Here is a 13,938-nt window from a genome sequence, read left to right on the forward strand (position 1 = left end):
ATAGAGTTAAGAACAGAAAGACACAGAGGGAATTAATCTGTGCCAGTGTAGAGACTACTCAAATTATAACACCAACACACCTAAATATGTTAGAAACCATTTTACAATACATTTACCTTCTCTAGATAATTTCATGTATCTATAACTCTATCCCTGGTAATAGTTTTCAAACTTCCTGGGGTAGTATAGTTGAAAGATTAATGATCATTTGTCTCCATATGATGTTATGTGATGCTATTTAGAACCTGCTTTCAGATAGAAATGAGGATCCTATTTTTCCAAATTACATGGAAAAGTTAACTGATAAGTCAAGGAACTGAAAAAGTTTTTACATATTTAAATGTTGAATTGGTCATCTATGCTGAAAAACGGATCATTTATAATTTCATGTAGGTACAACTATTTGGGCAACATTGTAAGACAATGCAAAAAGCTAAATGTAAGTATTTACTGATTTGGGAAGGACATGGTACTCATACTTGACAGTACAATAAAGAACTTTAACTCTTCTTGAAGTAAAAGAACCCAAGGAATTCATACGGATAAAATCACACTGTACTTCCCTATTGTACATTATGTAAAATTTAAAAAATAAATCTTTCCAGGATTTAAAAGAAAACAATTACTGTTATATTTCAGTTTGGGGAGTAAATGTCATGAATCATCAACAGCAAGTTGAATTTAGTTTTTATTTGTAGGGCTTAGTTTCACAAAACATAAATCCTCTTAATAGCATTAAGATTCTGACTTAGCATTTTCCCATATTCCATTCCAAAAGATTTAGATGATTACCATAACACTCAACTCCTACTTGATTCAAAATAATTTTAAACCAAAACTTAAAAGCCTTCAATGTGCACACTACTTTAGAAAAGACACAGACATTTAAAAAATGGTTCTAATAAAAGAACTCCCGGTATGATGTTACAAATAATTTCATGGAGTTTTTATATAGAACCTAAATCTTGCCATCAATACATGAAGTTGCCTGAAAAAGATGCTGGTGCATTTAAAGCCCAAAACACTAGAGGAAATGTTTTGTTCTTGGTCACACAAATAAAAAAAAAAAAATAGCAAGCTGTGTGATATGACACCTAGTCTCTTGTTCTACCTACTGATCATATTCTCTAACACTCTGGAACAGAACAATTTAAAGTTAATTCCTTTTTTAAAGAAGTTAGCTGTATGGACTTTAATTCAGAATTTTGCTCTTTCCAATGGCAAACAGAAACCGGAGGTTATAATGGAGAGAGTGCAGACCTTGGAATCAGAAAACCCTGGGTTCAAGTCTTGGCTCTTTCATTTATTAACTACTTGACATTGGCAGGTTACTAGACAGTTCTGAGACTTGGTTTCCTCACTTATAAATTAGGGATAATAATATTTTCCCTGTTTCCTAAAAAGGGCTATTATGTTATCACAGCCTAATGAATAAAGTGTTATAAAAATAAGACGTCATTAAAGAAATAATCACAAAAAGAATGGAATTCTTTGCTCTGCTTAGGCATCTAAATAATTTTAACAAGCATAGGAATTATAGGCTTTCAATGACTGAATCAGGTTTAAAAAAGCCCCAAACTTTCAAATGCATGTTTTACATGAAAAAAAAAAAAATTCCCTCCCACTTGAAGTAAACAATTTTAGAAGCACAATTTCAATTATACAGGTTAAAAATAACTTTGCAATTAATTTAATATGTACTTCCCTGCACCTATGAAATATGAAACATTATTTCAAACTAGGTCAAGCTGGAAGGGCTTAAAAACAATTTTGGCAAAAATAGTTCCTGTTATTTCTTCTCCAAGGCACCTTTACTGAGGGAAACTCAGTGGGCAAAATACCCACTTAATATACTAACCACTATTTCCAAAGAGTTTACTTACCTGCATTCACCACCACATCATGCAAAAAAACTGACTTAAAAAATTTATTAAAAAAAAAAAAATCTCTAAATTAATGGAGATGTTAAATAGTTTCTCTATTTTCTAACAACACTGCTAGATGAGTGGGTCTTTTGTCTGGAAAAGGTCTATGTTATCTTTCCCCTTTGCAATCAAACTGTACTGTAAATAGTGTGGTCCATTTAAAATAGGCCTCATTTGAATTATACTGACAAAGTGAGATCAAATTTTCATGAGTCTTGAAAAGATACACCATCACCTAGTTAATTATTAGTAAGAACACCATTATATAATGAAATCAATACATTTACTAACATTCTAGGAATTTTTTTTTAAAGTGCCGAAAGACCATTTATACAGTACATTCATGTTAATTTTCTGTTTTGTAAAAATGTAAACCAAATAAATGATAGTGAGTCAAAACAAAAACACTGAAATAAACAAGGGATATATATATATATATGTATATATATGTGTGTGTGTGTGTGTGTGTGTGTGTGTATGTATAGATAGGGGTGTGTGTGTGTGTATGTATAGATAGGGGTGTGTGTGTGTGTGTATAACCACACCTACACATGCACACATAAATACTTTTGTTTGTCTACAGATCTATATTAGCCATCTTTATAAAGTAATCATTTTGAGAGGATGAGGCAGAAGAAGAGAGAAATCATTCCTGTATATATATATATATATATATATATATATATATATATATATATATATATATATATATATATGGAAATGATATCAGCCTAAATTTGCAGCAGGGCAAAAGTAAATTACTAAATTTTAATTGAAAAACACTAGGTGAAAATATATTATAATTTAAAGACAAAAACTGTATTTCATAAAAATAAGGGATAAATCTATCAATAAACTAACATCAGGAATTTGCCAATCTAGCATACTTGCCTGCCAAAATACAACTTAAATGCAATCTATCAAGCTTACAAGATCAAAAAAACATAGAGCTTCAAATGTTAAATTGGAAAAAAAATCCAAACACTGTTCCAAGTGACAGTCAATAGATATTAAGTACACATTCTAGACACAGGGCTAAATTATGTATTCTAAATGATTAAATTTAGAAAAGTATCCCTTGTAAAAACTGAATTAGGTATACTGGTACTGAAGTAACTACATTTAAATTAAAGATTTTAAATAAGAGATACATTTAGACTAATTCTCTAACCAAAGCATGGATGAAATGAAAGTTATATAGGGATGTTCTTTGAGAATTATGAGATGTGAAAATATAGTTTTTTCTTTAACATTATAGTCTGTTTATGGTCTTTTCTCCTATACAAAAAAGTGTACTATTGAACAAAACAAATCTGGAACAGGAAAACTGGTAGATATGTTGTATTAATAACACTGGAGATCCTGAGACAAATCACTCTAATTCTATCAACTAGTGCTGGAAAATTTCTGTTTACCACTATTATTTTATTTGTAAGCAGGTTCCTTCACTTGTTTACCTTTCATTTGTCAGCTATTATGATTCAGGTCACAAAGGATTTTCCAAATACTGATACATTTCTTTTTTATGTATTAAAAAAACACTCCTGTAATAAATAATACATTATTTTATAAAAGCAGGATATGCTATGTAAAAGAGGAGAAAATACACATAATATGATAAAATTATCTTCAACTCTTTTATTCCCTACCATAGACATGACTTTCATTTTTGGTTTTCTTCCAATGCTCTACAGTTTCCAACTTTCCAACTGTTTATTCACACTGCTTTTAACTTGATAGACATTGGTTATTGCCTTCCTAAATCTAGAGATGATCGAGCTAGAGTATAAATATATACCACAAATCTCCATAAAATGCTGACAAAACTGAATAAGCATGCCTTGCTTTAAGTCCATGCTAGTACCGCTGATTATAAAATGGGATTTATCTACCAACAACACTTTGTTTTCACTCTGAAAGTTGTAAAGAGTTTTCCTGCCACTGACTTGTACTTTATATATCAGAAAGAGATGATAGTCAAAGAAAAAATAAATTAACCATATCAACATTTCCTTTCGATTCTAACTGTTCTAAGTGTAGAATAATAAAGTTTTTCTTTTAACAAACATGCCAGACGCTGGCGATCCAAATATGCACTCTTCCCTTTTAAAGTGGTCACTTTGAGAGGGAATATACTCATTCCAACAACACTTCCATTGTCCTGTTTGCAAATCCCCTTCAGAAACTGCTTCTTCTTTGAAGACCTCAAAGGTAAAAAAATCTTTGCCTTATGAGGATGGATTTGATTTCTGGCAATACTCCAAAGCCATTGGGAACAATGTCTGGTAAATTTGTCAGGTGATCAGCATATAGTATGGGGGTAAAAACGAATTGGGATTTGAAAATACTTATACTGATTTTAGTTTATGGTTCAATTTGGTTCCAAAATCAGTTTAAAAGAGAGGTACCAAAAATATTCTACACAGCTAAAGCATTATTAGAGCAAGTATTAACCTCTCAAAGTGACAATTATAAAGTTCTGGTATAATTATGATTTTTTTTCAAAAAAAAAAAATCACTTTTTATAGTTATAGCTTTTATTCTACCCCACTGCAATATATAGGATTCACTACAGAATTTAAAGCCTTTTTAGCAGTTTTTGAAATTCAAGAGACAATAAGTAACATCCTGCCCATTATTTTTGGTAATTTTCTTTTCCAAATTTTATTCTATCAAGTTGGCACTACCCAACTTGGGACGATTAAATACCTAGTTTTGTTTCTCTTTCATATTAAGAGACTTTTACATCAAAAGTAAAAAAAAAGAAAACAAACAAAAAAGCCAAACCTCAAAAGTATCAAATCAATTCATTTATCCCCAAATAGCTTATCATTGGAGATAAAATAATTTTAAATCTCTAAGATATGAAAACAAACAAAACAAAACTAAAATATAAAAAACACATCAAGAACCAAACTGTACAATTTCTGAGCTGCACTGTTTATTTTGCTGCTTGAAACCTAAGTGACAGTATGCCACTATCATTATGGGGTTTCATCTAAACCTTTACTACACTGCAGGTACAGAAATATACGGACACATTTTTTGGAGAATTGACATTTTGCAAAATGCAGCAAACATTTTAATTTATACATGAGAAAAGGAAGTGTTCAAAAGGGTATGCATTTCAAGTTATTGCAGGTTATTTCTGTGAGAGAATTTCTGCAGGTAAAACATGTTTAAATTTAACCAACAGTAACGTGTCAGTGTATTTAAAATCATGACAAAAATCTTCTCTCTGGTCATTAGTTGCCCATGACAAATTACTATGATGTTGTATGTTTAGGGCAAGATGTCAATACAGCATAAATCCCATGGCATTTTGGTTTTCTTCTGGAGATTAAAGCTGTTTTTCTTGGGATAAATGCAGCAGCAAAACACAAACCAGCTGATCAAAAAAGCACTTCTGCCATAACTCCAATAATTTTCAGGGCACATCAACCGACAGTAGTTTTGCCATTCCCAGTTCTTTTAAGGTTTACATCACTGCACTGTTGCCTTAAGTATGTCTTGTAAAAGCTTGTTCTCTGTTAAGCCAGTTTACTGACTACAGCTTGGTTGAGAGAATTTAGCTGGTTGGTCCATTTATCTAGTGCAGTATATCGGGCACCACCCCTCTTCTGATGGTCCAGTTCAAGGAGCTGGTTGACTTGATCAATTCGGCCATGAATAGTGCTAGAAATAAATAAAAGACAATTTGTCTACAAAATACCCACTATGCATAGGTCTGGAATGTTGTTTCAGAAAAAAGAATTACCAAGGAACACAAAAGAAAAAAGCTGATTGTATAAATTGACAATATTCAACAGTATTGAGTTCCTATGCTGTCACATTTTCTCAAATTATTCCAAGTATAAGAAAATAAGTATTAAGAGAGACATGATCATCAACATGCTTAGAAGTAACTAGTTAATAAAATCAAATATGCTGTAATACATAGAAATAATGTACTAGGTTGGTGGTGGCTGCACACTATAATCTAATCATGCTTTAATGATGCACATGTTTTATCTTGTGTGTGACAGTCTGAAGATTCAAATCATTCTCAAACTATAATATGAGTTATATATTGATAAGAAATCTTCCCAAAGATATAATTTACAATTTTTCCAGAGTTCAAATGCTAAAAATATTAACCTGGTACAAGCCGCTTCTCTAATCTAACCTGATCTTAATAAAACAAACATATGTACACAAAAAGCCCATACTTTTAATCAGAAGAAAAGCATACACTTGTAGCAAATCTCTTAAAGAAAAAAAAATTACAACTATTTTAATTATTGAAAATTTTAAATTTTGCAATAAAAAGTATAGAAACGAGAAAGTACTTACTTATCCAATATGCACTGTACCAGCAAGCTCTCCACATCAGCTACATCTATGTTTAATTCCTAAGACAGAAGACTCATTATATTTCCACTGATTAATTTCACTGACTTTAAATTTCATGCAAATTATGATATAGTTTTGATTCATTTACTAGAACTTAACACTGCATTCAGAAATGTCTGAGTTTTCCATTGTGACCCCCAAAACATTTTTCTTAACACAAGCCTGACAAAATCTGTCCGTTGTAAAACTGAATTCATTTTTATTTTTTCATCCTTAATAGTTTACTGCTTAAAGTTATTATTTCATCAGTAACACACCTGTCAAGAAACCCATTTTTCCTAGCACATTATATTAATAAGTTTATGCCAAGGAAACATTTCAGTATCATTTCATCATATAATTAAATTAGATATAAATTCATAATAAGATGTTATAACTATAATGATTAATGAATATAGATTAGTCTTTCAAACTGAAGGTACATATATGCTACATTCAAAATTATAAGCTATTAATAAGTGATGGATCCTATTAGTGGTAAGTACCTTAGAAATAAAAGGAATATGTATTCTTGTGTAAGGCTTAATTAATTTTATAAGCACTTGTGTTCTGATGTTTCTCAAAAGCTCTGGAAGAAAAGACAAAAGTTAAAAAAAAAACACACACACAAACCAAATTCAACATTAAGTACAATAAGAAAAGGACAAATTGTAAACATCTTCATATAAAAACAATGTGCACCTTTGTGTCATGAAAATAAACTATTTTTTCAACAATTTCAAAAAAATATTTCTTTAGTCTGAAAACTAAAAGCATATGTTAAATTTTTTTGCAAAAATATTTTGGTACAATAGATACAAATTTTACAGATGTGTTAAATCGTATTCCTTTAAGGAGCCCCTGCTGATATATGCTATTTGTGTTCTACCAATATTTTCCACACATTCCTCAAATTTTCATATATTTCTTCTCTATCTATTGTCTATATAATTTAAAAAATCAAAATAGATTTATAAATTTATTGAGGAAAGAAAGAGATGATCTTTTATGGTTTTTGTACCATCCAGTCCTTAATACTGTTCTGAGTCCACAATTAGAACTTGATAAATGTTCCCTGAATGATTGGCATTAGAAAGGAAGACGAAAAGCAGACAATTATCCACTATGGAATAAGCTCTGAGCTTCCTTAGTGGAGGTGGACTATACATAGGCACCCTTATGAGAAGCTCCTGTTGAGGGGCAAAAACCAAAACTTTATCCCTACCAGTGAAAATCCTTATATCCATGTAGTAGCAGAAAGTACCAAAGCACACTGGTGCAATAACAGAAATATCAGAAATTTAATTCCCTCACTGTTATATTAGCTTATGAGTTACAACATATGTATCCAAGCATACCTTAGGTCAATTTGTATTGTTTTAATTCCTTTTTAAAATGCGTCCTAAAAATTAGCTTCAATGTAATGATCAGTTAGAAATATAAGCATCAAATATATCTTAAAGGAAATAAAATAACAATAAATGAAGGTAATTATCCTTAGGCTGATAAAACAACTCTGTCTTAAGAGTTCCTAAATGTAAAGGAATGTCATGCTCAAATATTTCATTTGGCAATAAACACAAGAAAAATAACTAAATGCTATATATACTCTCAAGAAACATATCATATCCTACTCTACATTCCAGAGATTTCAAAATGATGATTCTAGAGTACCAAAGAAAATGCAGGTATAGTTTATCAGTTTTCAGAGAGAACATACCTTCAATGTGTTCCCTTATGAAGGGATCGTCCATGATGTTGCTGTGATTTGTTTTCAGAATCTTCTCAAATTCAGTGATGTCATTATTCTGATAGGCACTAAAAGAAAAGGGAAGAAAAAGGCTGAATTCTAAATTTATCAAATTAAAAAATACACAAAGACAGAAAATCCATAGAGCTTGCCTGTCAACTGTGATGTGCTAATAATATATGTCACTGGACTCTCTAACTTATATGAGGGGAAAAAAACACAATAATCATAGTATAATAAGAAAAAAAAAACAAAAAACCCAGCAACACTGAAATTGTAGACGGGCTGAGTTTTTACTTCTATTTTCCAGATAAATAGCTACATGACAGAAGACAAATGACTTAAAATCCCTGAGCCTTAGTTTCATTATCTATAAAATGAGGGTATTGAGCTCTATGGCATGAAAGGGTTGGACATTCTCTAAATTAAACATATTCTTTGTCCCACCTTTCTTCTTCCTAGATCTTCTCTAACTAAAATAATTTTTTTTCCTTAACACTTTGATTCTACCTTCAGAAAGGACAATAAATGTTTTTTCCTTTTTGTCAGCTGTAAGCTACTAAAATGATCTTTGAAGACTTTGATTTATTTAGCCACAATTAGAAGCTAACTATGACTTATTTAGCACAATTTTTAAATTTTATGTTTCTAATTATGACTGTATTTTTATCTATAATGGTCATCATTGAAGCAACTGAGGATATGTACACATTTATTATAATATAGGAGTTAACCTCCTTTAAATAAATGATGCATCCTCTGTGAAAGTTAGTCAGAAAGTATAGTATTTTATTTTTAATCTTTTAGGAAACCATCGACTACCAGAACATTTCAAGTAAAACATCTGATTTTCTTGCTCCTAACCATGAAGTTCCATTGAGATCTGAAAGATGGAACATTATTGTAGCAATGATAAAAAAAATTGCTGCCAAATGGGACACACGTACAAAGCAGAGAGCAGTGATGGAGTCCCTTACTGCAGAGAGCCAAAGGCCTATTTACAGTCACAATTTCTTGAAGTGTATGGTTGTCTACTGCTGATATCAATTCTGCCAGGCACTGCGTGAATCTTGCTAAAGGTGCTGAGAAGGAAGAAGCCAACCTTCTGGATATGGCACCACTGTCTGCTTTATACATTTGTCATATTCATCAGCCATTCTGCACGACCTCTGCTGTACTTCCATCTGTTGGATCGCAATGTAACTTCATTTTAGGGAAAGCAGATTCAAGTGCTTCAACAGGTATTTTTTCCCTGTAGTCTGCTGCCAACTGACTAGGAAAATAAAATTAGGAAGCATTATTTTCTTACCTTTCCAAAATGCATCATTTGAAACTATTATTATAGGTCTAATTAGGGAGCAATAAAAACAAATATATATTTTAATGAGGAAATGTTTTCTTACTGAGTTTTTCTTTTAATATTTTGCAAAATCATAGGATTTTTGTAATGGATGTAATAAATTATCATCATTAAAAAATCTGATAGTTCTGTAAGTTCATTCTAACTAAGTAGAAGAAAAGCTATAAAGCTCATATTTAAAACATTTAAAGATGTGATCAAAGTCTTAATCCAAAGTAGGTTTTAAATTAAAATGGGAAAGGTTCTCACTGAATTTTTCTCAAGAAGTTTGAACAGTATGTAGAATAAAGCCTTCTCATATGGTAATGTAATAGAGTCAAAAGAACACTGGACTAGAAGTCAAGCATTTGCCTATTTAAGCCCACTGAACTCTTATTGATAGTTTACAAATCCTATAGCCTTGGCTTACATGGTATTCATTTATACTCAATCTATAAGTATTTCTTAAAAAACAAAACAAAACAAAACAAAAAATCCCAATCCAACCCAACTACTTTATTTCTGATATATAATTATTTTGGAGTATAAAAGGCATTCTTGGGGATAAAAGCTCAGTAATGGAGTCTCTGGTTCAAAGGTTATTGACATTAAGTCACTTTATTTGCAAAATTCCAAACTGCGGTCCAAAATTTATATACCATTTCACAATTCCATTAACAATGTATTAGTATTTCTTTCTCTTACCACCATCCCTCCAACACTTGACTTCCAATTTGTAAGTACTGAAGTGAAACCTAAGATTTCTGCTGATAATGCATTTTTCTTATTAGTGATCGGGAGCAATTTTTCATGTGCTTGTGAATACTTTGCAATTTTTCTTTTGAGAACTACTAGTTTATAGGTTTTGATCAATTAGCTATTGGGGAAACTACAATAGATTTATGTGTCACTTCATGAATATGTCACTAGGTGCTACAAATTAAATGGTGAATACAGACAGCATCATGTAATGGAAAGCAAGTTAAAGCTTGGAGGTAAGGAGTGTTGTGGATTTAGAACTTCCCTCTGATACTTAATAAATAAGGGATCATGGGCAAAGTCACTTAGCACTTTTGAATCTTAATAGAAAAGTGTGGTGCCACAGAAAGAATACTGAACTTTAGAACTGGAAGACTCAGTTCAGATTTCAGCTTCAATGCCACCTGTCATTATGGGCAAGTAAATTAACACTTCTGAGATTCAGTTACCTCAAATGGAGGTGGTTGGAATAGATGATCACTGAGATTCCTAAATAAAATTAAATTCTAATCATATCTTTCTTTTGTGAATTATGAAATGTAAGCTTTGAATATATATATATGTGTGTGTGTATTCTAGACTTTGGGGAATTTAAGAAATGAAATGATGGTATTGAGCTAGCTGAACTTTTTAAGATCTCTTCCCACTCTTAAATTAGGTGGTTCCTACCATAGTCCACTTCCATACAAAGGAACTCTCTTTTTTCACAATTAAAATTCTATAATCAAAAGCCTAATAAATATTACTAAGAAAAATTACATCAAAATGAATGTCATAGGGAAAAGAAAGAAGGCAAAGATTAAAAGACTAAATTTAAAGAGCTGAGAGGAATCTCAGGGATGATTTACTCCAACCCGTTCATTTGGAGATGACAAAACTGAGGCTTAAGGAAATTAAATACTTGTCCAAAGTCACATAAGCATTTGTGTTGGATATCCCCCATTCATGGAATGTTTTGTTCCCTTACCTTTAGATTCCCTGACTTCATTCAAGACTTATCTCAAAATCTATTTTCTGCAGGTCTTTCCTGGTCCCTTCTTCTGTTAATGCCTTCCGTTTTCATATTTTCATCCATCTATTCTTATATATACCTCTAATTTATAGTTATTTATATATTTTACCATAAGAATATCCACTCCTTGAAGTTTGGGACTATTTCCTTCTCTTTTGTAGCACAGTGCTGATCAACAGTAAAAAGACTTAAATAATGCTTGTTGACTCAGTGCATAACTTGATCAGCTCCCATGAATTTAATTATCATCGCTATGTTGATGATTCACAGGCCCATTAACTTCCCCAGAGTTTCAGACTCTCATTACCAAATGCCTAATGGACATTCCAAATAAAGTATAGTAGAGATATCCTTTCTATGCTCATTAGCATCATTATTCTTCCAATCAGGTCCACAAGCAGTTGAATGACTCTCCACATATTCAATCAGCTGCCAAATATTGTTATTTCTATCTTTATTACATCTCTTATAGATAAACCTTTCTCTCTACTTAAAGTCAACCTACTTGAGTTCAGGCTTTCATCACCTCTCTTAGATTCCTGTAATGGCCCTTTAATTGTTTCCCGGCTTAGAATATTTCTCTACTTCAGGCCATTCAAAATGAATTTTTAAAGTGAAAATCTGTCCATGTCATTCTCCTAAATAACTTAATCAATTTTAATAGCCCTTTATGCCTCTAGGATAACACATAAACTCCCATATTGTAGCCTCATAATGTGGCCTCAAATTGTTTATTAATCCAATCCTGTCCTCTGTGATTCAGCCAAACTAGACATTTCTCTTAACAAAAACTTCCATCATCACTTGTCTCAATTTCTTTGCATTGCACCCATCATACCTGGAACACATTCCCTGTTCTTTTACTCCACTACCTCGTTAAATATACCTACTCATTAAAGATGCCACTCAAGAACCACCTGTTATATGAAGTCTTTTCTGATCTTCTCAATAGCTAGTGTCCCCCTGTCTAAACTGCCTTATCTTTAACCAATTTGTATAATTTATATTCATTCTCCATCTAATACAATTCCAGTTGATCAATGATGGATAGAATCAGCTACACCCAGAGAAGGAACACTGGGAAATGAGTGTGGACTACTTTCATTTTTGTTTTTCTTCCCAGGTTATTTTCTACCTTCTGAACCCAATTCTTCCTATGCAATAAGAAAACTGTTCGTTCTGCACACATATATTGTATCTAGGATATACTATAACATATTTAACATGTATAAGACTTCTTGCATCTAAGGGAGGGGGTGGAGGGAGGAAAGGGAAAAGTCAGAACAGAAATGAGAGCAAGGGATAATGTAAAAAATTACCCATGCATATGTTCTATCAATAAAAAGTTATAATTAAAAAATAATAATGTATATTCATTCTCTTTATTTATTTCCACAAGCATTTTCTGTCTTTCCTATTAGAATGTAAGCTCCTTGAGGGTAGGGACTATTTCATTTGTGTTTATGTGTGTCAAGATCCCAAGTATCTAGCACAGGTTAAGTGTTTTAAGGCTCTAAGAGAAGACAAAAGCTTGCAGAATATTCAGAAGTCTAAATTTCAAAAGTAGTTCAAGAAAAGAGCTAGCATTTATAAACAACAGGAATATGAATGCATATGAACAATGGGTCCAACTTTAGAAAAGAAAGAAGCTGGATTCTATATGGGAGATTTCAATAGAAACAGACACAAAACCCCATCTTTTTTTAACACTATTCTTTGAATGCTTTGTGATAAATTGGAAATGGCTTTAAAGAAAAAAAACAAAACCAAGAAAAATAGCTGGACCAGATCAACTATATTGAGAAGAAACCTGTGCTGGAAATGATAGTTTGGAAGGGGTTAAGGGGCTGTTTCATAAAATATCTGAAAGAGGGGACACTAGCAAACAAGAAAATATCACAAATTATCTTACTACTGAAAATTAGCACTCAAGAGGACAAAAATAACTACTGACCTATTTACCTACTTTTTCATCTCTATAACATCTTTATGAAGATTTTCACATATGAAATATGTGATGAAAATAGAAGGGAACAAGCAGACCATGACTGCACAATCCTACACCTTACTGAAAAATACAACAAATATATGCTTATTGATTATAAAAATGTATTTGCTTTAGTACCACAAAATGTGGACTTAAAATATTTTCCTTTCCCAAGATGCCTCCTATGCATAAATTAGTATCATTCAAGACTTTTTGAAAGCTAAAACAGCTGAGACAACTTTTTTTTCAATAATGTGCTGATAATATCAATTCAAGCATAAAACAATAAAATATACACTTGCAAAAGATGCTTGCTTCTATACTGGAAGGCATTTAGCAATATTAAGAGAATAAATGGAGGAGAAATTCCTTATGTATGGCAAAATCCTCCAAATGTTCTTTTTTGCAGATGGTGTTCCCACTACATCAAGTCCTAGTATTTAAAAAAAAAAAAAAAAAAAAAAAAAAAAAAAAAGAAAGAAAGCTAGATTAAAGCCATAAACACTCAAGAATTCACCCTATCAATCCAAACAGAAAAAAAAACCAAGCGGATGAAAAGTATCAGTTACTGAGATTATATAAAGCAACCCCACTGACCGCAATCATTGGTAGGTATACACATAGGTAAGTATGTATACACATAGTGGTAAAATGCTGGAATTGGAGTCACTAAATCTCATATTTTGAAGTTCATAATCTGGCCTCATACACTTACTAGCTGTGTGACCCTGAGCAAGTCATGTAATCGTTTGCCTCAGTTTCCTCATTTTGAAAATGAGCTGGAGAAAGAAATGG

The 13,938-nt window shown here is 31.7% G+C and overlaps 1 protein-coding gene across 2 annotated transcripts in view; it reads right to left on the bottom strand.

The window, feature by feature from the left end:
• Positions 1-4,844: 4,844 nt before the first annotated feature.
• Positions 4,845-13,938, bottom strand: part of COPS2 (COP9 signalosome subunit 2) — a 51,262-nt gene continuing 42,168 nt past the window's right edge. For both annotated transcript variants that reach the window (XM_074294459.1, XM_074294457.1), the window contains exons 10-13: positions 8,017-8,114; positions 6,803-6,885; positions 6,258-6,316; positions 4,845-5,600 (exon numbers count right to left, since the gene is read on the bottom strand). In XM_074294459.1, coding sequence (XP_074150560.1) covers positions 5,456-5,600; positions 6,258-6,316; positions 6,803-6,885; positions 8,017-8,114 — 385 coding nt within the window. In that variant the 3' untranslated portion in view covers positions 4,845-5,455. The remainder of the gene's footprint in view (positions 5,601-6,257; positions 6,317-6,802; positions 6,886-8,016; positions 8,115-13,938) is intronic.

This window comes from Sminthopsis crassicaudata, chromosome 2 (assembly GCF_048593235.1).
Source record: "Sminthopsis crassicaudata isolate SCR6 chromosome 2, ASM4859323v1, whole genome shotgun sequence".
NCBI classification, from domain to species: Eukaryota; Metazoa; Chordata; class Mammalia; order Dasyuromorphia; family Dasyuridae; genus Sminthopsis; species Sminthopsis crassicaudata.